Source organism: Peromyscus eremicus, chromosome 2 (genome assembly GCF_949786415.1).
Source record: "Peromyscus eremicus chromosome 2, PerEre_H2_v1, whole genome shotgun sequence".
NCBI classification, from domain to species: Eukaryota; Metazoa; Chordata; class Mammalia; order Rodentia; family Cricetidae; genus Peromyscus; species Peromyscus eremicus.
Genome location: NC_081417.1, coordinates 123,655,781 through 123,679,415, shown reverse-complemented (window position 1 = coordinate 123,679,415; position 23,635 = coordinate 123,655,781). Strand labels below are relative to the sequence as shown.

Here is a 23,635-nt window from a genome sequence, read left to right as displayed (position 1 = left end):
GGAAATTTTCTGCTTAGAAAAGTAAATCTGGGGACTCACTGGTACAGAGACAGTATTTATGGCTGTGAGAATTGGGGAATAGGAGTAGAAAGAAGTCCAAATTCTGCGCTGTAGGCACTTGAACATGGAATTTACAGACCTCAAGATGAGGCAGAATCAGCAACAGAGACTGGTGACAAAAGCAAGTGGACAAAGCCTGGGGACAGTGCTTTCTAGGAGGGAAAGGGATCAGCAGCCGTGCCAGACGCTGCTGACAGACCAGGGAAGTGAGCGGTAAGAAATGATGTCATCCTGGAGTTAATCATGAAGAGTTCTGGAAAACCTCCAGAAGAGCCGCTGTAAACCAGGACAGAGTGCTTTCAAATTCTGCTGCGCCAATAGCAGGAGCAGAAGAAGGGGTTTCAAGCCATGGGAGTTTGGGGAGATTTAATTGTGTTTAAGGACAAAAGAAACAGTAATATCGTTTCTGTGTTGATGACAGTGATTCCATGGAGAGGAGGAGCTGATGATGCTGGAGAGAAAAGGGGTGAGGGCGGGGGCGAGGGTTGGCTCAGTGTTCTGGAGAAGGCAAGAGCTGATGGGACCCATGGCACAACTGCAAGCATTGCTTTTGGCTAGGAGGATAGACCATTTATCTGTGGTGAAATCGCTGTGGCTGGTGATGGGCCCGAATGGATCATAGCAGTGTAATGGGGAAAATCAACAGGAGCTGGTGACTGAATAGAAATGAAGGAGGAGAATTTAATAGTAATGGTGTTCTTGGCTTGGTTCACGGTTGAATTTTGTCACATCTGAAACAGTCCAGAACAGGAATCTTGAGGAATTTAGTCTGAAGACACAGAGAAGATGGAAACGGAGTCTGCACTCAAGTGCAAATGAAGATAGTTATTAGCATATTGCTGTTAAATAGAATAGAGGTTGAAAGTTTAAATGACCAAGTAAGACTAAAGCTAGACAAAGACTAGCAATTTGGGGCCTGCATGTCTGATGACCAGAGTTCAATTCCTGGAACCTACATGATGGAAGGAGAGAACAGACTCCCCAAAATTGCCTTCTGACCTGCACATATGCTGTGGCACACGTAGACACATACCACATGAAATAAAATGTAAAGATAATAATAAAGACTAGCACTGTGGAGAGGGGAAGCTGCTGTACTTGATCCAGACAGTTAAGGCTTTTGGTAAGGCTTGCTGAACGTTGGCAGATTCTCCACTTCTTTTCAAGAGAAGTCAGATTTAGTTTTTCTTACTTAATGGGAAATGAGTATGTAAAATTTCCATTTTAAACATTTTAAAACATTTTTTAAAATGTTGGCCAAACTGCACCTTTGTGAGCCAAATAAAGCCTTCGGATTTTAAACCACTGGTTAAAAACATTGGCAGTAGTATCTGTTGTCTGTCTAGGAGATCACAGTGAGCAAAGAGCTAAGGTCAAATAGGATGGAACGCCAGCAGTCTGGGAAGAACAATCAATCAGAGATGTTAGGATGGATGCCTGTGTGCGAGTGTGTGTGTGTGTGTGTGTGTGTGTGGCGCGCGCGCGCGCGCGCATGTGTTTGTGTGTGTGTGTGCTTGGGCATGTGCAAATGCCTGTGCTTGTGTGTGGAAGCTAGGTCTACTTCAGGTGTCTTCCTTTATCACTCTCTACCTTATGTTTTTTGAGCCAGGGTCTCTCACTGAACTTGGTGCTCACACATTGGCTAGGCTGGTGACCAGGTTAGCCAGCCCAGGCTGGCTTTATCTTTATCTCTACATCCTGAGATCTGGGATCACAGGGGTCCATTACCTTGTCAGGTTTATGAGGTGCCAGGATCAAACCAAGGCCTTCATGCATATGAGGCAAGCTCTCTACCAACGGAGCTATGTTCCCAGCCTAGCACTTGCTCTTGAGAGCTGGTATTATAGACGTAAGTCACCTAGCTATCGTGAGCTATCAGTTTATCAAGAAGGAATTAATGTAAAGTAGGAGGGCCTTCAAATAACAGCGCAGTTGAATGCAAGTATAAAATACCATGCCTTTAATGTTCCCTGTGTTCCATTACTCAGTGCTGTGTTGGTAACAACTATCCGGTTGCGACTAAGTAACTGATAGGAACCAGAGGCTGTTCAACAGACAGTGTACACCACTTATGTAATTGCTAAGCCCATAATTACAGATAGCTTTGTTTCTAGAGGTGGAGAAACTGAGTTTTAGGAAGCCCACGTAGTAGAGCCAGGGTTTGCGCTCAGATCCATCTAGGTCAGTGGTTCTTAAAGTGTGTTTGTAGACCGAGCTTCAGCACCATGTGGGGACATGCTAGAAATGCATCTCCTGCCCCTTAGGAGCCGGAAGCTCTGGAATGGGGCCTCTCCAGTGCCTACAATGCGTTTGAAAGCTTGAGATCCAGAGTCTGGAATAGCATTTGCACATGTGTTTCAGTTAACTCTCACAACAACTCTAGGATCATCCTTAAATATATAGATGAGTGAGAGGCAGAGAGTCAAGTGACTTAGCCTTGATCATAGAGTGCCCTTAATATGATCAATCTAATTTGTATTGAAAGGGTGTCTTGCCTTCGGCAAACTTGGTGCATAATTTTTTTTTTAAATTTTTAAGAAGATGAAAACGATGTAGCTGGGCATGGTAGCAGGAGGATCATAAGTTTGAAGCCAGCCTGGGTTACAGTAGTGAGGCCCTATCTCAAAAGGGGGTCGGGGCTTTACTGAGGACATCTTTTTAAACAGTACAAACTTTAAACAGTATAAATTTATTTGGATGTTTTTAGAGTAATACAAGTTTCCTAAGATAAAACACAACACTTGTAAGCACTGAAAAGAAGCCTAAATTAGAACTCTGAGTCTCAGTGGAAGCAGTTGTCTGCAGTTGGTCAGATAACCAACATTTTTAACTCAGCCCATCAAAGCTGGGTTATTTATTAAAATGCAGAATTATTATACAACCTGGTGGTTAAGAAAAAGTCATATTGATCAAGCATATCAGTGCATTGATGCCTCCAGTATACTAATACCAACAGCTTAGCACACATCTGCATGGTCAGTTGATTGGCATAGACAGTAAGTCGTTAGACTAAAAAGCATGGTTATAGGTTTACCTGTCTCCTGCTTTGAGAGCAGCTACCTCAGCATTATCACTGGTAAACATGGTACTGTCTTCTGTTGACTTGAAATATTTCCTTTGTAGTTATATATGTTTCTGCTTTTTATGTGGTAACCTTTCCAAAACAAAAAGTCACACATTTCATGTAAGGGAAGTAAATCAGCTGTAATTAATTGTTATTAACTGTTATAATTGCAGTGGTGCTCAGGATGTTTATGTAGGGTGGGTAGGGCTGGATTCGTGTGTTGGGAGTTTGTTGTATTACTGTGGGAGGATTAGATCTCACTAGTGTACCTATGTTCTTCTTAATTTGCTTTCTCTTCATGATCCTCCCTAAGTATTTGAAATCATAATCTTCCCAAGTCTAATTATGAACTCTGGTATAGTGAGTAGCTAGTTAGACGTCTCCAATCCAGTTTTATATTTGTTAGTAATTTATAATTTATTACACAATTCATTTTTCTTAATTGCTAATGTAAAGTTTCAGTGTGACAATCTGGGAGAGTAATGTAAAGATGATGCTAATTATCACTCCAGTCCTACTGCCTGAAGGTGATAACGATTTGCTTGTCATCTCCCTGACCCTCCAGTCCTGTGGATGTGTAAGAACAAGTCATCCTGTGGCTATTAGTGACTTCCATGTAGTGGTGATACCTGATGGAGACACCTGAGGGAGACATTCTTATTTCAGCTCATGGTTTAAAGGCATTAGTGCGTCATGCTGTGGAGGGTATGGCAGAGTTCATTTGGGTTACTTCAGCAGCTTGGCAACTGAAGGGCAGCTGTGTCATGGAAAGCCCCACCCCTGCATGGGTGGTGACTCCCCCCCCCCCAATTTTTTTTTCTTTATTAAGAAATTTTCTACTCACTCCACATACCATCTACAGATCTCCCTCCTGCCTCCCCCACCCCTCCAGCCCTCTTTCCCGAGCCACCCCACATCCCCACATCCCCCAAATCGAGGTCTCCCATGGGGAGTCAGCAGAGCCCAGCACACTGAGCCTAGGAGGTCCAAGTTCCTTCCCACTGCACCAAGGCTGTGACTCTTAGAAGCTGCTTCTGGAGAGTTCCCTGCAGGAGTCGTCCATTTTCTGTCCCAGGCAATTCTTATTGCTTATATAACCTTGGCAGGGACCCTGTGGATCTTAGTAAGCAATTTTTTTAGTTTGGGGCACGTTGCTTAGTGTGAAGAGTGAGTAAAGATACATAATGAAAGGAAATTTCTACTTTTTACAAGACTTAGGCATTTGTAGAAAATACTAGTGTTCAGTTTACTTCATCCATTCTTTGGTTTTTCTTTTTTTTTTTTTAAGATTTATTTATTTATTATGTATACAGTGTTCTGTTTGCATGTATCCCTGCAGGCCAGAAGAGGGAGCCAGATCTCATTACAGATGGTTGTGAGCCACCATGTGGGTGCTGGGAATTGAACTCAGGACCTCTGGAAGAACAGCCAGTGTTCTTAACCTCTGAGCCATCTCTTCAGACCCTGTTCTTTGGTTTTCCAAGACAGAGTTTCTCTGTGCAGCCCTGGCTGTCCTGAAACTTGCTCTGTAGACCAGGCTGGTCTCAAATTAGAGATCTGCCTGCCTCTGCCTTCCCAGTGCTGGGATTAAGGATGTGTGCCTCCACTGGCCAGTTTATCCACTGATTTTTTTAAAAACAATTTATTTATCTTTATTTTATGTGCATTGGTGGTTCACCTGCATGTATGTCTGTGTGAGGGTGTCATATTTTGGAGTTACAGACAGTTGTGAGCTGCCATGTGGGTGCTTGGAATTGAACCCAGGTCCTCTGGTAGAGCAGTTGGTGCTCTTAACCACTGAACCATCACTCCAGCCCCATTATCCACTCATTTTTAAAACTTTATTTGTTTTTGTGAAGTCAACAAGCACATGAGTGTGTATTGTAACACAAGAAACTAGGCTATCTTCTCAGTGTAAAAAGGGGCAAACAGTAAAATTTGTAGATTAAGGAACTCAATTTCAAATTCTTGTTCCAGCAGCAACTTCTTGGTTGCACACAGTTTCTGGTACTTTTCATATCATGGGTTAAATGAGTTAAAACTTTGGCAATTCTGATAATGCCTAGATCTCACTGATCCTTGCTTTCAAATTTCAGATTACCTAGTTCTGCCAAGGTTTTTTTTCAGCCTTTTTATTAACTCTTACACATCAGGGTATGAACATTCATTTTCATGACCATGAAACTCTTACTAATATACTCTACATGTAACATCAGTTTATCTTATGAACTTAAGTTACATTGTATACTTGCTGTGTGTGTGTGTGTGTGTGTGTGTGTGTGTGTGTGTGTGAGAGAGAGAGAGAGAGAGAGAGAGAGAGAGAGAGAGAGAGAGAGAGAGAGAGAGACAGAGAGGAGAGAGGGAGGGAGGGAGAGAGGGAGGGAGGGAGGGAGGGAGGGAGAGAGAGGGGGGGTTCTCATGTATCCCAGGCTGGCCTCAAACTTGCTATCGAAGGATGATCTTGAACTTCAGACCCTCTTTCATTTCCTAGTGATGGGTTGGAGTGTACACCACCATACTTGGTTTATGTAGTGCTGGGGATCAAACCCCACAGCTTTGAGCATGTTAGGCAAAGCACTCTACCAGCTGAACTACATCCTCAATTCACATTTTCTTCAAATTAAATTAAGAGGACCTTAGGACAGCTTGACTGACATTTGGGAAGGGCTCAAATTCAAATCAATTAGAAAAAGCTCTGGCTGGGAGGTGGTGGCGCACGCCTTTAATCCCAGCACTCAGGAGGCAGAGCCAGGCGGATCTCTGTGAGTTCGAGGCCAGCCTGGTCTACAGAGCAAGTTCCAGGAAAGGCACAAAGCTACACAGAGAAACCCTGTCTCGAAAAACCAAAAAAAAAAAAAAAAAAAAAAAAAAAAAGAAAAGAAAAGAAAAAAAGAAAAAGCTCTGTCTTGCTAGGCTTCTGGATGCAGTGAGGACATCTTCAGGTGACTGACTTGTTGGAGGAGTTGGGTGTTTGTTACATAAAAGGGCATTGATCTGAGTGCTTATGTGTGGATAATATAAGGGATGTGGGCAGGGATGCGATGAGTGGTTTTTGTTTTGCTTTTTTTCTTTGTAGAAGATGATTGGAGATTTTTTTTTCCCTAGAGAAGTGATTAGAATGCACAGTAGAAGTGAACCTCTGGTGAATAAATAAGGACTCATGGAGAACCAGCCACTAAGGGTCAGCTTAATGTTATGCTGGGCACAATATTCCTTGGCAGGAGCACATCCACAGTAATGAGGTAGATAGTGTGGGGAAGACCTTGAGGCTTATAGGAATTTTTATTCGTAGTCACAACTGCAGGAAGTAGCAGAGCCTCTTTCTAAACCAGTGCTTCCCACCATTGCAGTGTTACCAGTGTTTCATGGTAGGTTTCAGGTGGTTTGTTGTCGGGGTTCTGCTGTGCTCGTTTATATCCAAGCAGACACTCACCACTGTGCTAGGCCCACTAGGCTCGTTAACTGGGTCTGTCACCAACTGTTGAGGAGACTTAGGAGCCCGGCTGCTGCAGGCATGGGAGTGCTCCCTGAGTGGAGTTAATGAACAGGGTGTCAGGTATCGACCTGTGCTTCGTCTTATGTCAGCTGTTCAAAACCACACAGTTTTCTTCTGCTGCTGACAGGGAGCAGTTCAAAGTTTTTGAGGGAAACAAACCAACATCTTCTCTTAGTTATTTGTTCTATTCAGAAACTCGTTTTTTTTTTGTTTTTTTTTTTTTTTTTCCATGAAAACTCAATGTGGAACATGAGGTGTTTGGCATTGGTTTAAGCATAGTGATCTGGCAAAAATATAAATCCTGTGTTATGATGAGAGCTAAATCATTGACATTTCTGCTGTGTCTAGATTGTCTTTTGCAAGACAGGGCTGAAGTTGTGGAATGTACAGGGTTATAAGTACAGTCTTGATCTAGAAGTGTATCCTTTCTGAAGGAAAGGCAAAGATATTGTGTTAACAGCTTAGTGCTAAATATAGAAGAGAGAGGAAGTGGCTTGCTGCTCTTGGCCCTTAGCAGAATTCCTTGGAGAAACTGGAGCCAGAGCAAAACCTTCCGAAGGAATAAATATTACACATGATAATGCAGCATGCCTTCCTGCTACTCTGCTCCAAAGCAACATGTACACATCTTTCCTTTTATGCACAAAAAACTTCTCTACCCACAGTGTGTAAAGGATAATGTCTATTTTCTCTAAGCATTTTATCTCTAAGCATTTTATTTAAAGTAGTTAAAGTCGTTATAATTTCTTGATAGGATTCTCTTACTTTGTTAGGTCTCATCTATTTGATCTTGTCTACTACAAAAAGCCAACAAAAGAATTAATAGCTAATTCTCTTTTCATATTTGTTGCTTGCTTTGTTTTAGTCTATTTCCTGAATTTCATTTATTATTATTATTATTATTATTATTATTATTATTATTATTATTTTGGTTTTTCAAGACAGGATTTCTCTGTGAAACAGCCCTGGCTGTCCTGGAACTCACTGTGTAGATCAGGCTGGCCTCGAACTCAGAGATCCGCCTGCCTCTGCCTCCCAAGTGTTGGGATTAAAGGCGTTTATTTTATTTTTCATTGGCCTGCCTCACTCTGTGGCCTGGCTGACCTGCACTCTGACTCGGCTTTCCAAGTGCTGGGCTTATAGACATGAGCCACCACACCCTGCTCTTCCCTGAATTTTTGTAAATGGGCATTGATTTTCCTCTTTAGTTTCCTTTCATTTATTAATCCAAGTAAAGTGACCGTGTAACATCTTTCTTTCTTTCTGACATTCTGTATGTCCCCTGTGAGCTGAGACTTGGCTTTGGACCCTTAAAATTACCTTTCTCCATCCCACTCTCCCTTCTTGGGCCCAGAATGCATTAAAGATATATTCTCATTTTTTCTTTTTTTCCCTAAAAGAGGATTTTTTTTAATAACGTGTGTTTGAGTACTTGTTATTCGTAAATTCAGTAAGAGTTTTATTTTTTCTTAAAGATAAGACCTACAGTATGGCTTCGGCTCGATTGGTACTTGTTTTATCCCAAGCTGGCCTTGAATTCACAGAAATCCTCTTGCCTCAGCCTCCCGAGGGCTGGGGTTACAGGCCCGTATCATTCCAGCGCTGGAGAGATGGCCCAGGAAGTAAGGTGTTTGTCACATAAGCACGAAGGTCCAGAACCCATGCAGAAAGCTGGGTGTCGAGCTCCTGTTCAATGAGAGATCTTATCTGAAAAAATAAGGTAGAGAGTGATTGAGGAAAATGCCTGACTTCACACATGCACACACATACCCATGTACACATACAAATACACTCCCTCACACAAATACACACACCCCACATTCATCTCATGTACACACACATAATGAATGTGTGCACACACACATATGCATGCCCACATTTTAAACAGAAAACAACCCATTTCTGACAGTGAGGCTTTTCAAACCCTAAATAAAAACTTTGGAGCCATCTTGTTTTCCATCTTGTATGTTCTTTTGTTGTGTTTTGTTTGTCTTGCTGGGCTGTCCTGGAACTGTCAGTCCTCTTCCGATTCCTGAGTGCCAGGATAGGGTGCATGTGTCACAGCACTTGGGGCTTGCCAATTCTATTCACTATGTCGGGGACCAGCACTGCCATTTTCCCAGCTAGCCAAGCCAAACCTGTTCTTCTCTGCATCTGCATCTCCTTGTATTCGTGTGTCACTCTGTCCGTTGGATGCTCCTTCTGTCTCCTAAGTCTGTGACTCGGCTCAGGGCTTTATCATTTCCTTCAGTTTCTGCTGCTTCATTAACTCCCCCTCTCCCCTTTCCTGGTTTCTGTGCTGCCAAAGCACCTTCCTGTTTAGTGTCTGTGTAAACTCAAAAACCACAGCCTTCCTAAATTTTCATCATTCCCATGTCTTAAAAAAGACTTTAAAAAGGTTTGCTTTTTTAAAGTTAAGGAATAGTGATTGACTGACACTTTTACTCCTTCTCTAAAACCTGAAGTTAATGCAAGATAGAAAGCCTTGTAGGAGCTAAAAGTATTAGTATGTATTTGCATATTAATTTGTCAAGGATTTTCATTGAGTAGGAATAATTTGGCTGACAAGTGTGTGATTGGTGAATGAATTGAAAAGAACTCATATGGTTTTCATTGTCTTTGACTGAATGAACACACAGTTGCCTAATACAATGCTAACTCTGTCCTGGAGACTCACAATATTGCTTCAGATAATCAAAACAGAAGTTGTGGAGGAGAGACACATTTGCAAATATTTGCATGCATTTTGACAGTTTAGAGACTTCAGCTATAACTATTAATAAATCTTTGAAGGAGCCAATTATGGAAGATATAATAAGATATCAAGCAAAAATAATTTCTTAGAAACTAACTTGCCAGATATGATAGCATATGCCTTTAACCCCAACACTGGGTAGGCAGAGGCAGGTGGGTCTCTGTGAATTCAAGGACAATCTGGTCTACAGAGTGAGTTCCAGGACAGCCAGAGCCACATAGTGAGACCTTGCCTCAAAAAACCAAAGCAGTGGGAGGGGAGGAGAAGAGAAGAGAAGAAACCTAACTTTAGATTATAAACAGCAAATGGACACTAGGCTCAGTAATATGATTAGTGGGTCATCAAGTCTCATTCAGCAAAACATTTTGTTGAACAGATGTTTCCCTGATGTCTGGCTGGTTGAGGTATGTCAAGAAGTAAAGGCTGACTTCTGCTTTGTTTGTTTGTTTTTCCGAGACAGGCTTTCTCTGTATAGCTCTGTAGACCTGGCTGGCCTCAAACTCAGTGATTTGTCTGCTTCTGCTTCCCAAGTACTGGGTTTAAAGGTGTACACCACCCCCACCCTCCAGAAAGACCCCTGCTTTTGTGGAGCTTAATATTCCAGTGACAGGAGAGATGGACAATAAATAATAACCATGAACCAACATGTATGTTAAGGCATAAAGAAACAGTAGGGCAGGGTAGTGGGAATGGAGGATGCTAGGTTACGGGCAGTCTTCTGTAAAGGCTTGTGATGGTTAGTGTCAATTTGACAGACTGTAGAAGAGAGTCCTGGGAGATGGACCTCTGGGCATGCTTGTGGGAGTTATCTTGATCACATTCATTGATATGGAAAGACCTACCTATCTTAAATGTGGGCAGAACCATCCCCTGGGCTCGGGTCCTGGACTGGATAAAATAGAGGGAGAGAGCTGAGCCGTAGCATGCTTCACTGCTTTCTGCTGGTGAGTAGATGTGAAGAGCTGCCTCGAGCTCCATTGCCCTGACTTCCCTGCTGTGCCTCACACCCTGAGTTAAAATAAAACCTTCCTCCCTTAAGTTATTTTTACCAAAGCATTTTATCACAGCATCAGGGAAAAACAAATATACAAAAAGAAAAAAAAAAAAAAAAAAAAAAAGACAAGGCTGGTCAGGAGACTTCATTGAGAAAAGGCATCATTCTAGAAGACAAATGACTATTTGTTCTGTAATTGTGAGTACCGGTTAGTTGCTAAGAAAATGTTAGTGTTAGAGAATTAAGAAAATGTGGACCAGGTTCCAGTCAGGGAGTCCGTAGCTGAGCTAGGGAATTGGGGCTCGGGAGGGGTCATAAGCCTGGAGCATTCTATCTGCTTTGATTGAAAGGAACACAAGATATTTATATCTTTTTATCTGCTCTCCCCTCTAAGTTCTATAATAAGCAGTTTATTAAAATCACAATTCTGAAAATTTCTGGCTGTCAAAACATTGGCTTAGATTTGGTTATATAAACATTCTCTTTCCATATCACCTTACTGCCTTCTAAAAATAGCTTCTCCTGGGGGTCTGGCTCAGTGGGTGAGCTTTGGCACAGCATGCTGTTCTGAGGACCTGGATTGACCACTGCACAAACAGCACAAAACATTTTGACTATTCAGTATGTCAGTTGCACTCAGAGCCACCGAATTATCTAAGTGGAATGGTTGTATTTACCATCCGTCCATCCATCCATCTATCCATCTGTCCATCCATCTATCTATCTGTCCATCCATCTATCCATCCATCCATCCATCCATCCATCCATCATGTAGTGAGCAAGGTGGTTTGCTAGGTATTTGCAATATAGCAACAAATTAGACTGACCAAATTCTTCTTTCTGGGTACTTAGAATTCAATGGAGGGAGTAATAAGTAAGATATTACATAATATGCCAGCAGTTCTCAGACTTTTTAATCTGAGTATCCTTGTATGTCTTCTAAAATTATATGACTCCAGAAAACTTGTATTCACATATGTATATTAACATCTTCAAGTTTAGAAATTAAAACTGATTTTAAGCATACTTACAGTATCAATAGGAGCCAGGCACAATTATACACTGCTATAAACCTAGCACTCAAGGCTGAGGCTCTAAGTTCAAGGCCAATCTGGGCAACATAGTTGTGTTCTAGAAGAGAAACTATCTGAAAAAACCAACTCTCAAACAATATAAATCTCATGATATTAATGGATCCATTTCATTAATAAACATGTTGTGCCAGGCGGTGGTGGTGCACGCCTTTAATCCCAGCACTCGGGAGGCAGAGGCAGGCGGATCTCTGTGAGTTCGAGGCCAGCCTGGGCTACCAAGTGAGTTCCAGGAAAGGCGCAAAGCTACACAGAGAAACCCTGTCTCGAAAAACCAAAATAAATAAATAAATAAATAAATAAATAAATAAATAAATAAATAAATAAATAAATAAAAATAAAAAAAATAAACATGTTGTGACAAAATAACTACCCCAGAAGGTGGCTCAGAAGTCAAGAGCATAAAACTGCAGAGAAGCAGAATTTGGTTACCAGCACCCATTTTATAATTGGCAACAGACTGTAAAATCTCCCTGGAATACAGGCTGTCTTTATTGAATAAGATCGTTTTTCAGTTTGGGTTTTGTTTGTTTGTTTGTTTGAGACAGTGTCTCCCTGTGTATCCCAGTCTGGTTTGAACTCACTATGTAGCCCAAGCTGGTTTAGGACTCACTGTGTAGCCCAGGCTGGCTTTGAACTCCTGCTTCTCAGCCTCACAGTATAGATGAGACACTTAAGTCACAGAGGGCATAAGGAACGTGTGACAATCCAGGTGAATAAGGACAAGGCCAGGAATCAGACCGGAGTTTGGACCCAGCAGCCAGCCCTCTTGGTTTTTACTCCATAGAGCATAAGAGACAATGATAAGCAATGGTTTTGTGGGATATTGAAATGGCTTACAGTAACCTTTGCCAAACAGAGTTGATTTATTAGTTTATGAATTATATTTTTAAAATTTTTCATGAAATATTTATGTGTGTTTGTGTGTGGATATATTAGTGTCTGCACACATGTGGTCAGAGGACAACTTGTAGGAGTCAGTTCTCTCCTTCCACTGTGTGAGTATTGGACATCAAACATGAGTCTTGGCTACAAGCACCTTTAACCTGCTGAGCCATCTCATTAGCCTTTGAATTTCATAAGTGCAAATCAACATTCTTGTAGCGGGGGATAGGGAGAGAGGTATGTGTGTGTATGCGTGTGCATGTGAAGGCTAGAAGTCAACTGTTGGATATCTCCCTCTGCCATTCTGCATGTTATTTTTTGAGACAGGATTTCTCACTGAACAGGAAGCTATGCTGGGTGGCCGAGGAGTGCCTGGGATCTTCCGTCTCCATTTTCTGGTTCAGCTATCACTTTTTGGTTGGATGCTAGAGTTCCAGACCCAAGTCCTCATGTTTGTGTGGCAAGCAGTTTCCCCTCTAAGCCATCTCCTCAGCCTTGTTCCCCATCATCATAAAAGTGAGATATAAAGAGAGGATGTGCTGGGCTTCGTGGTACACACCTTTAATCTCAGCACTTGGGAGGTGGGGAGGGATAGGTGGATTCCTACCAGGTCCAAGCCAGCCCTGTCTATAAAGTGAGTTTCAGGCCAGCCAGGGTTATATAGTGAGTCCTGGGGGAGCAGGAAGAGGGGTGTGAAGAATGAATATCAATAACATGTTGTAAAAGCAAGTATTGTTTTGTGAAACTACTGTTCAGGTTTTATATGTACATATATATATATATACATGTATATATGTTAACCAGGCCATGTTATAAATATGCCCCTCATTGTGAACCATAGACAAACAATGCAGCTTACTGGCTTAGAGGTGTAAAACAGGCCTCATCATGTATGAAGAGGAATGGTAGATGCCAGAGAATCTTGAGGTGAACTGGATGTCTAAAAACATACAGGTTGGGAATTGTAGCTCAGGTGCCAGAGTGCTTACCTAGCATGCCCAAAGCACTGTAGGGAATAATCCCAGAATTTGGGAGTCGGAGGCAGCAGGATCAGTAAGGAGTTCAAGGTTGTCCTTGGCTATGTGGTAATTTCCAGTCCAACCTGGACTACATGAAACCCTGGATTTTAAAAGGCTCATAAAAGGAAAAGAGTATTGACTTGTACATGAACTGTCTGTACATTTAGTAACAACATAGCACTTAGAGTTGTAGCTAACTCACTAAACCATACTTTTAGGCATGAGCAGAGTTCACTCAGAATGAACATAAAGAACTCTCATTTTCCCTCTGGAGAGCTGTCTGTGCAGGTGATCTGTGACTTATATTTCTCGTACGAACACATAATTTGTTATGATTGAATAGCCAGTCACCTCATTGTACACAAAGATACCTTTCCTAGTAGATCCTGTAGGGCAGAAGTTGTTTACTGACACATAGGAGAATTGGAGAATGGACTAAACCAGTCAGAATAATAAAATCTAGAATCTTCAGCCAGCAGGGATGATTTAATCCAAGCCTCTAATGTAGAGACACAGTAAATACCTGGATGCTGTACGAGGCTTGCTAAGGTCTGTGACAGTAAAAGTAGCATGGCATGGGCCAGGCCATGTCTTCTGATGCTCACTTAGCCCTTTTCTTAGTCACCCATTTGCTTTAGTCTATCCTTTCTGCTTGGGATATTCCTGTCAGGGTTTCCTCCTCTCCACATAACCTCACCCCTACCCCATCTTTGCTTTAAATTCCTATGCAATCTGTAAAATTCAGCTATAATCTTCTTACCCCAGAGCCTTGCTTGAGTTGGTTCCCCACCCCCACTCCTTGGGGTAGTTTATGTCATTTTTGTTTATAATTGGGGGTTTTGTGTCCCCCTTAGGAGCTTTTTTTTTTTCTATAGCAAAATTATAAATATAGTCTCCTTTTTCACTTCAAACTCGGATTTTTCTTTCAAATTAGGAACTAAGAATATTTGGATTTTATTTATGTATATAGTACAAGGTAGGGTCAGATTTCATTTTTCTTTGTTATTATCCCAGTGCTGTATACTAAAGAGTTGTTCCTTACTGTACAGTAGTGCACATGTTCAAATCAAGTGTCTACATACACAATGGGACCCATTTCTGGTCTCTAATCTGTTTCATCCATTTATTTATCTTTGCTCTTGCAATAGCCAAGGATAACCTTGAACTTGGATCTTCCTGATCTCACTGCTGCCAAGAGAACCAGCTCTCAACAGGTCAAAGAAACTAGAGAGGAGATGTGGAGTAGGTGAACTACTGGACAGACACACAGACACACATGGGAACTTTATGTGAGGGCCAAAGCTTAATTCTTCATTTTATTATTCATTCTGTTATTTGTTCTTACTCTGTTCTTTTTATGTTTTGTTCTTCTGCCCTGATGTCCTCCTCCTCCATCCTCCCTAATGTTCTCCTCCTTCTCCATCTTCCCTGATGTCCTCCTCCTTCATCTTCCCTGATGTTCTCCTCCTCCATCTTCCCTGACGTCCTCCTTCTCCATCTTCCCTGATGTCCTCCTCCTCCATCCTCCCTGATGTTCTCCTCCTCCATCTTCCCTGATGTTCTCCTCCTTCATCTTCCCTGATGTCCTCCTCCTCCATCTTCCTGATGTCCTCCTTCATCTTCCCTGATGTTCTCCTCCTCCATCTTCCCTGATGTTCTCCTCCTCCATCTTCCCTGATGTTCTCCTCCTCCATCCTCCCTGATGTCCTCCTTCTCCATCTTCCCTGATGTCCTCCTCCTCCATCTTCCCTGATGTCCTCCTCCTCCATCTTCCCTGATGTCCTCCTTCTCCATCTTCCCTGATGTCCTCCTCCTCCATCTTCCCTGATGTTCTCCTCCTCCTCCATCTTCCCTGATGTTCTCCTCCTCCATCTTCCCTGATGTTCTCCTCCTCCATCTTCCCTGATGTTCTCCTCCTCCATCTTCCCTGATGTTCTCCTCCTCCATCCTCCCTGATGTTCTCCTCCTCCATCCTCCCTGATGTCCTCCTTCTCCATCTTCCCTGATGTTCTCCTCCTCCATCTTCCCTGATGTTCTCCTCCTCCATCTTCCCTGATGTTCTCCTCCTCCATCTTCCCTGATGTTCTCCTCCTCCATCCTCCCTGATGTCCTCCTTCTCCATCTTCCCTGATGTTCTCCTCCTCCTCCATCTTCCCTGATGTCCTCCTCCTCCATCTTCCCTGATGTTCTCCTCCTCCATCTTCCCTGATGTCCTCCTCCTCCATCTTCCCTGATGTCCTCCTCCATCTTCCCTGATGTTTTTCTCCTCTATCTTCCCTGATGTTTTCCTTCTACTTCTCTTATTTTTCTTATCCCTTTGGTAACCCCAAGACGAAAATTTCTACACAAGAAAAGATTACCTCACAACCACAATTTACATTATTTTCCAAAGACAAAATCTTTACACAGGAAGAAATCACATTATGACCACAAGTTTCATGTTTTTCTTAGAAGCCCACAAGTAGTTAGACATTTCTTTGTATTAATTTTCCCACTCTAACATCTTCACTCGGCAGTAATTCTTTAATATTTGATTAACAAGGTTTTAAACAAGCTGAGTATATTTCAGCTGGTTCCTTTTGTACTGGCATGCATCTGTTTGAGGTTTCAGTTCAACAGATTCCTATAAAACTTTACTCAAGTGGTCTAGCTACCATTTATTTTTCTCACACAATAGAGTCATTTGATTTTCTTTCACAACTTTGATTTTTCAAGGTATATACTGAGGCGTGTGATTAAGTCTGTAAGCTACGTGACCAAGGGACTCGGGTCTGACTTTAGGTGTAGGGACATAATTGTTTTCTTTGATCATCAGCCTGTTTTTCCACAGGCAGAATGCATGAGGCTTCCTTGTTCTTATTTTCCATCCTCTGCAAATCTCACATCTAACAAAGGGGAAGGTGACTTCTAGCCTATTTTTATCTTTTTTTGTGTGTCTTATTGGAGATTGGCAGAATAACCCAAACCATTTCCCTAATCATCTTCAATACCTGTTTTAGCCACCTGTATCTTTTAGGCTGAGTCAGAAGTGTCAGTTAAATCATAGATCTAACTAAGCATCATTGCTCTTATAAAAATCATCTTCATTATGATCTGCAAGTAAGTTGCCCAGCGAGGAGTGGGGTTTTTCCCATGGAACAATTACACTATACCAGATACAGTGGGATCCTTTCACATAGTAATCACACTATGCCAAATACAGCAGGAACATGACATCAGCAAGCCAGAGGAAGCAAAGGACATTGTGGAAACAATCCTTCTGGGGCTTTGCCTCTCCAGGATGTACCAGTGTAGCTTTGCTAGCCACCGGGCTGTATTCCATAAGCTCCATGGCTGACTGCAGCTCCTTTGACATTGCCACCGGCACCCCACCTCCTGTATGCTGGGATTGTTGGACTCAGGGCCTCTTGGGGAAACACCATCAACTGAGCTACACCTCTAGCCCCATATTTTCTCTTTTCTTTTTCTTTTTGAAACTCTCTAGGACAGTTTTATTGGCGTTTGAGAGAAAAGCCCCATAGGGCAGGCAAGCAAGCAGCTACTGGGAGGAAGTGGAATGAGATGAGGAGAGAGAGTTAGAGGTGGAGGAAGCAGGCAGGCTCAGCAGTGGGGTCTGTGAGCAGCTGCTTGCGGGAGGAACAGCTCTTCAGAGAGGGTGGGCAGCAGGCTTAGCACTGAGGGGCATAAGTAAGTGCCCATGTTTTCTTCACTTCCACTTCATGTGACTTCATACTTGAATTAGACTCCCCAACAAGGCATCTCTGTCCTCAGGTAGTTCTCTGTTGTTCTGTACTCTGCATTCTAGAAAAGCTGTAGAACCAGCTTGGCAAAATTCAAAGTTTTGAATTTTAATTGGCATTTTATTTAATCTAGAAATTGAATTAAAATTGAGCATTATAGAATGGGAGTTCTTCATGAATGTTATGTTTCCATTTATTTAGATTGTGTTTGTTTTATTATCATAATGTTCATTTTAGAATTTAAAAGTTATATTTAAAAATCTCAATCTTGGTCTGGTGAGATGTTTCAGTGGGTAAAGGCACTTGCCCCCAAGCCTGATAAACATGACCTGAATTTGATTCTGGCCCCCACATGGTAGAAGGAGAGAACCTACTTCTGCAAGTTGTCCTCTGACGCCACATGGGCACACACACTACAAATATGTAAATGTCCAAAACAAATGTAAAAACTGTCTCAGCCTTATAGTATTAAGAACCTTCTGAGCCGGGCGGTGGTGGCGGTGGTGGTGCACGCCTTTAATCCCAGCACTCGGGAGGCAGAGGCAGGCGGATCTCTGTGAGTTCGAGGCCAGCCTGGTCTACTGAGCAAGATTCAGGAAGGCGCAAAGCTACATAGAGAAACCCTGTCTCGGAAAAAAAAAAAAAAAAGAACCTTCTGAGTTCTTTATTTCCTGTAAACAGAAAATTCCCCACATACGTGCAATATAGCCGTTAGCATTAGAAATGTTAATGTATGGGAATTGGTATTGATATATTAATACCACCTGATTCATTGACTCAAGTTCCACGAGTTGACCCAGTAATGTCCTTTATGCTAAGAGAATCTAAGTTAGCATCACTTGGTACACGTGTGTGTACACATACACACACACACACACACACACACACACACACACACACTGGCGTGCATCGATCATACACAGTACTAGGCTTCATTATGGCATTTTCCACCAGCATCTTGTTTTTGTTGGCTCTCCTCTCTTCTCCCTCATCCCACTGATGGCATTCCCTCCTCATGTGTGAGTTCAGGCGGGAGTGTGCCACAGCGTGCATGTAGCAGTCATAAGACAGCCTGCAGGAGTTGCTTCTCTCTTACCATGGACTCCAGGGGTCAAACTCAGGTCATCAGGCTGGCATGACAAGTGCTTTTTCTTGGTGAGCCACTCATCAGCCACCATGGCTACCTAATCTTGGACAAAAGTGTCAAAAACATACACTGAAAAAATGATGGCCTGTTCAGTAAATGGTGCTGACAAAAATGGGATGCCCACTGTGGAGGAGTGAAACTAGATCCACACCTCCCAACCTGTGCAGAAAAAAAATCAGTTCAGAGTGAATCAGAGACTTAATTTTAAAACTTGGCTTTTTTATTTGATACTCTGTCTGGAAATCTCTCTAAAGAAATAATTTCTGACACACACACACACAGACACACACACAGGCACATACATATATATATTTCTGTATGGTTTATTCAGCCACTTTACTCTGGTGTACTGAGAGTGCCTTCAGTATTTGCTCAAGTATTGGATTCTATAGGAATAACCTGTCTGGGATTCCGAGGGCTTCTGAAATCTGTGGCTTAATGTCTTTCATCAGTTTTGGGAAATTCCCAGCCAGGTAGCAGAGCAGTGCAACTTTACCAGCTGTGACTCCTGAGGGGTGGGTACTATAGGAACCTCTGTTCAAGTGAAGTCAAGATCTTAATTCAAGTCTCAGGAAAGGGTTTCAGGAAGTCAGTATGAAGCAAGACTGGGGTTTGTTACAAACAGGCAGTGTGTGTGTGTGTGTGTGTGTGTGTGTGTGTGTGTGTGTGTGTGTGTGTTGGGAGTGGGGTGGGGATACCATACACATGTACAAGAAAGTGCAGGCTTCTTGAGAGAGGTTAACCAAAATTTCTTAGGAGCAGCTGGGTGTATGAGTTTTGTGAGTTTTGAACTGTAGCTGTGTTTAAAAGATTAAACTGTTTTGGTGTGTTTTTATCTAATGGTAAATGAAAGCAGGTAAAGTGGTTTATGAGGTGTATTGTAGGGGTTTACAGATAAGGTGTGCTGATTATATAAAACTGTAGGACAAGAAAGGCCAGGAATTCTTACGACACATAGGTCATATTCGGTAAGACGTCTTGAGTGTTGGCATGATTCATAATTGTGGTAAGATTTCCTAAGAAGAATGCGTACTATGTGTGGTTACTAAGAGGTCATGATGTGTGTTTTGACTGTAAACATGTTTCATAATCTTGTTCATGAGATTTTTCTTAGCAAAGGGAGTATCCTGTCCTTTGCAGGTGTCATCAGAATTCTCAATACTCAGCCAGCTAGGAATGTACACAGATCTGGGAGAATGATGGGCTCTTTCTCTTTCTCATGTCCTTGTATTTATTCCTGTTTTTCTCTTTCCTCAGTGTGGTTTCTCATTTATTCTTTATCTCCCTCTGGTATCCAGTCATGGGCAGAGTACATTTTCTTACTTTATTTATTTATTTGGCAGAGTACATTTTCTTACCTTATTTATTTATTTATTTGCCCATTTATCTGTACTTTAAATTTGCACTTACTTACGTGTGTGTGTGCGCGCGTGCGCGCACACGCGCAGGTGCCCACAGAGGCCAGAGAGTATGTCAGATATTCCTGGAGTTGGAGTTTCAGGTGGTTGTGGTTGCCCAATGTGGGCACTGGGAACAGCACTCGGTCCTTTGGAAGAGCAGCAAGCGCTCTTCACTTCTGACGCCTCTCTCCAGCCCACTATGAGTCAGTCCTCCACACCCTTGACTGGCTGCTGCTGTTGCTGTTTCTTGTAATCTCTTCCAGATCTCTAATTGCCTTCTTAACTGTACTTAATCTGTTAAACTCATCCATTGAGCTCTTAATTTTTATTATTATAGATATTAAAACTATCATATTTCAATTTGAGAATTCATATTTGGTTATTTGAAAAATAAAATGAAGAGCCAAATAGATGGTTCAGCATGATCTGAATTTAATCCTTAGAACATAGGAAAAGGTGGAGAGAAGTGAACCTCCAAAATTGTCCTCTGACCTACATGAAGTGCCCACATAATAATAGTAATAAATAAATAAAAATGTAAAATACCACCTGTTACTTATAAACTAATCTGGAGTCCCTGTTGGTCTTGGTTTCAGTCATGCGTGGTTTCATCTGCAGAAGCACCTCCATTTATGTGTATTTGATTGTATTTGCTTGTGTGCTGGACTATATTTGAAAAATTGTTTATAGAAATACAAGTCAGTGGTGGCACACGCCTTTAATCCCAGCACATGGGGAGCAGAGGCAGGCAGGTCTCTGAGTTAGAGGCCAGCCTGATCTACAGAGGGAGTTCCAGGATAGCCAGGGCTACCCAGAGAAACCCTGTTTTGAAAAACAAAATGAAACAACAACAAAGAAAGACAAGTCAGCGACCAAGATGAGGTTGCCATCCTGTAGAGGAGATTTTCACCAGCTTTGCTAGCCAGATGCTAGAAGCACTAACAATATGGGGGCTCTTTAGTCTGTTTCAGGTACCAGGATCTTCCTGGACCACACAGATGACTGAGCAGTTGATTTAATTCTGATTTATCCTTAGTTCCAAAGTGAAGCCATTTTGGGGTCCAATCAAGACATGGCCTAATTTACCAGATTCCATTTTGCTAGTATAGTGGTTCTCAACCTTCCTAATGCTGGGACCCTTTAACACAGCCCTCATATTATGGTGACCTCCAACTGTAAAATTATTTTCATTGCTACTTCATAACTGTAATTTTGCTACTGCTATGAATTGTAATGTAAATATCTGTTTCCTGATAGTCTTAGGTGACTCCCGTGAAAGGGTCATTCTACTCCCAAAGGAGTCACAACCCACAGGTTGAGAACCATTATGCTACTGGGTCCTATCTTCAACTTCTCTTAAAATACTTTTAGGTTCAGTCTCAGTTTACCGGAAAATAGTTCCCAAATACCCTTGGGACACACACTGACAGATCTTAAGTGCATCATCCAGTACACAACTCCTCCTTAGGAGTTTATAATGCTGCCAGGCAAAGAGCATCCCTAAATGCCAGGCTTCTCTAGATGTTTGCTTTCTATAAGATGCTGACTGGTTATTCTTTACTGCCTTGGTTTATGGTAGCTTCAGTCTGTCTGTCTGTCTGTCTGTCTCTCTCTCTTTCTTTCTTAAGTTTATCTAAGTTAAATTTATTTTTTAACTGATACATAAAAATGTAAGATCCTGCATAGGGCAATATGCCTTGGTGCATGTATACATTGTGTTATTTTAAATCAGGCTAAGTGTACCTATTTCTGCAAACATTAATAACTTCTTGATGGTCCAAACTTTCAAAATCTTCTTTTAGCTGTTGGTATTGTCAGTCATCCAACAGTATGACAGTTTACCCGAGCTGCTTGCTTCTAGTTAATATAACTTAGTACCTACCAGTCTACCCTTTCCCCATCCGTTCTCTCCACTCTACTTACCCTCTCCTAACCTGCAGTCTCCTATGGACCTCTGTGAGTTCCACTGTTTGAGGATCATACAAGTGAGATCATATGGTGCTTGTGTGTCTCTGCCTGGCTTACTTCATTTGTTCCATCTGTGTTGCCACAAATAACAGTTTTTATTTTTGTTAATGACTGACTGGTATTCCACTGTGTATATGTGCCACGTTTTAAAACCCATTCATCTGTTAATGAAGCTATTAAAGAATAGTAAGTCCAGCTTTTTTGGTTGATCTCCATGGGAATGTTAGTCTTCGACAAAAGTAGCCTATTACTAAACACAATCATTCCTTTTGTTAAAATCGTTGTAAGTAGTTTGTAATTCTTCCAGATAGTGGATCTGTTTAAGAAATCAGATGTTTCCTTAAGATGAACCTGCCAAGGAAATGACACAGCAAACTCTAATCTTTTGTTCTAGCTCGAGATGCAGATGAACGAGAGAAGTGGATCCATGCCTTAGAAGAAACTATTCTTCGACATACTCTCCAGCTTCAAGTAAGAGGCTTTACATGGTATTTGGATAGTTTGTGTGTGGTTTTCTTTTTCAGGGGAAGGGGATTGTTTTTTCAAAAATAACTGTTGTAATACAATGAGAACTCTTCATTTCTGAGTTGATTGTTTTTGCTTTTTAGTGTTATGTAGAAAAGTTACAAGCATTTATTTTCTTCTGCTTTCTGTAGGGCAAAATACAGATTTTTATCAGAAATGAAGTTAGTGTAAGGCAATTTGAACGTGAAATGATATGTTAAAATGCGCCAGATTCATTTTTAAGTATTTTGTATCGATATTGGGCTATTGACAGAACCAAATTATAAAGTTAGGCATAATAATTTATAAGTGCTGAGAAGGTTACCTCATTTTCTCGTTAATAGAATTTGGTTATTATCACATATACCTGGTTAATACTAATTAGGATAAAGATGAAAGAAAACTCTGCACAGAACGGGTCCAGAAAGACAGACAAATCTAGCTGAGATCTGAGGTTTGCACTCAGAGTCCCTGTCTGTTTCTCAATTCTGTTTACTCTGATTAGGACTCGTTTTCAGATGGCTCCCCCTGTGGTAGTGAGCCTCATATTGTAGGAAGTTAGGTCCATAGCAGTAAGATTAACAGGCACAGTGGCCGAGCGGCAGAGCGGCAGAGTGGTAACCACATTCAGGAGGTTGAGCCAGGAGGATACTGAGAGTTTAAGGCTAGCCTGGGCTACAATCTGAGATCCTGTCTTAAAAAAAAAAAAAAAAAAAGTATTACTAGAGTGCTTTTCACCTTCGCTTCAGTCATGCATCTGATCCTAACCAATCGGAGTTTCCTGGTCATGTTCCAGCTGGAACTGAGATGATTGGAGAAACACCTTGTAATAGGGTAGTAGACGTCTGCACACCATCCTTGCTGTAGCAGCTTCAGCACAGGAAACAGCTGAGTGAGTGACAGATACAGCACACGCCTCTTCCCGCATAGAGAAAATGCTTGCTCACGCCTAGCCTCTAAGGCGCTTACAGGTGTGGCAGATAGATGATTTAGTCTTGAATTGTAGAAAACTGGTGCCTTGTGACCCCCTCCTACTTTGTCTTGCCCAGAAATTGCTTGATTTAGTAAGGTTTACCTTAGGTCCTCACACATGGTGAGCTCCCATCATCTAAAAGGGCTTGAGCAGAGGCTTAGAGAACAGTGTGTAATGTTGTGGTTATTAAGGGATGGGAGCAATGAAGGTGGAGTTGAAGAAGTTTGTAGATTCCCCTGAGGTGTGCTTTTTAAAAGCAGTTTTCATGACTGTGATCAGTTTCTTTTTAATTTAGGTAGTTTCATATTTTGGACAGATGTGTGGTCCAAAAGGTAGTTGTTTTACATTTAATTGCATTGAATGTGACAGATGAGATTTTCCCCTAAACTGGCTAAAGTGACATGCAGGTGTCTGGTGTGTCTTCAGCCTGCCCTTAAAGGCCTCTGCTGTAGGGCCATGTAAACCCATCAGGTGCTCTTACTCGCTTGCTTTCCTTAACACTTTTTAAAGCTTTCTACATTTTTCTGAATGATGTTTCC

General features: G+C 41.8%; 1 protein-coding gene across 3 annotated transcripts in view; it reads left to right on the top strand.

The window, feature by feature from the left end:
• Window positions 1-23,635, top strand: part of Osbpl9 (oxysterol binding protein like 9) — a 145,377-nt gene that overhangs the window by 47,494 nt on the left and 74,248 nt on the right. For all 3 annotated transcript variants that reach the window (XM_059254692.1, XM_059254690.1, XM_059254691.1), the window contains exon 4: window positions 22,014-22,090. In XM_059254692.1, the coding sequence (XP_059110675.1) occupies window positions 22,014-22,090 (77 nt within the window). The remainder of the gene's footprint in view (window positions 1-22,013; window positions 22,091-23,635) is intronic.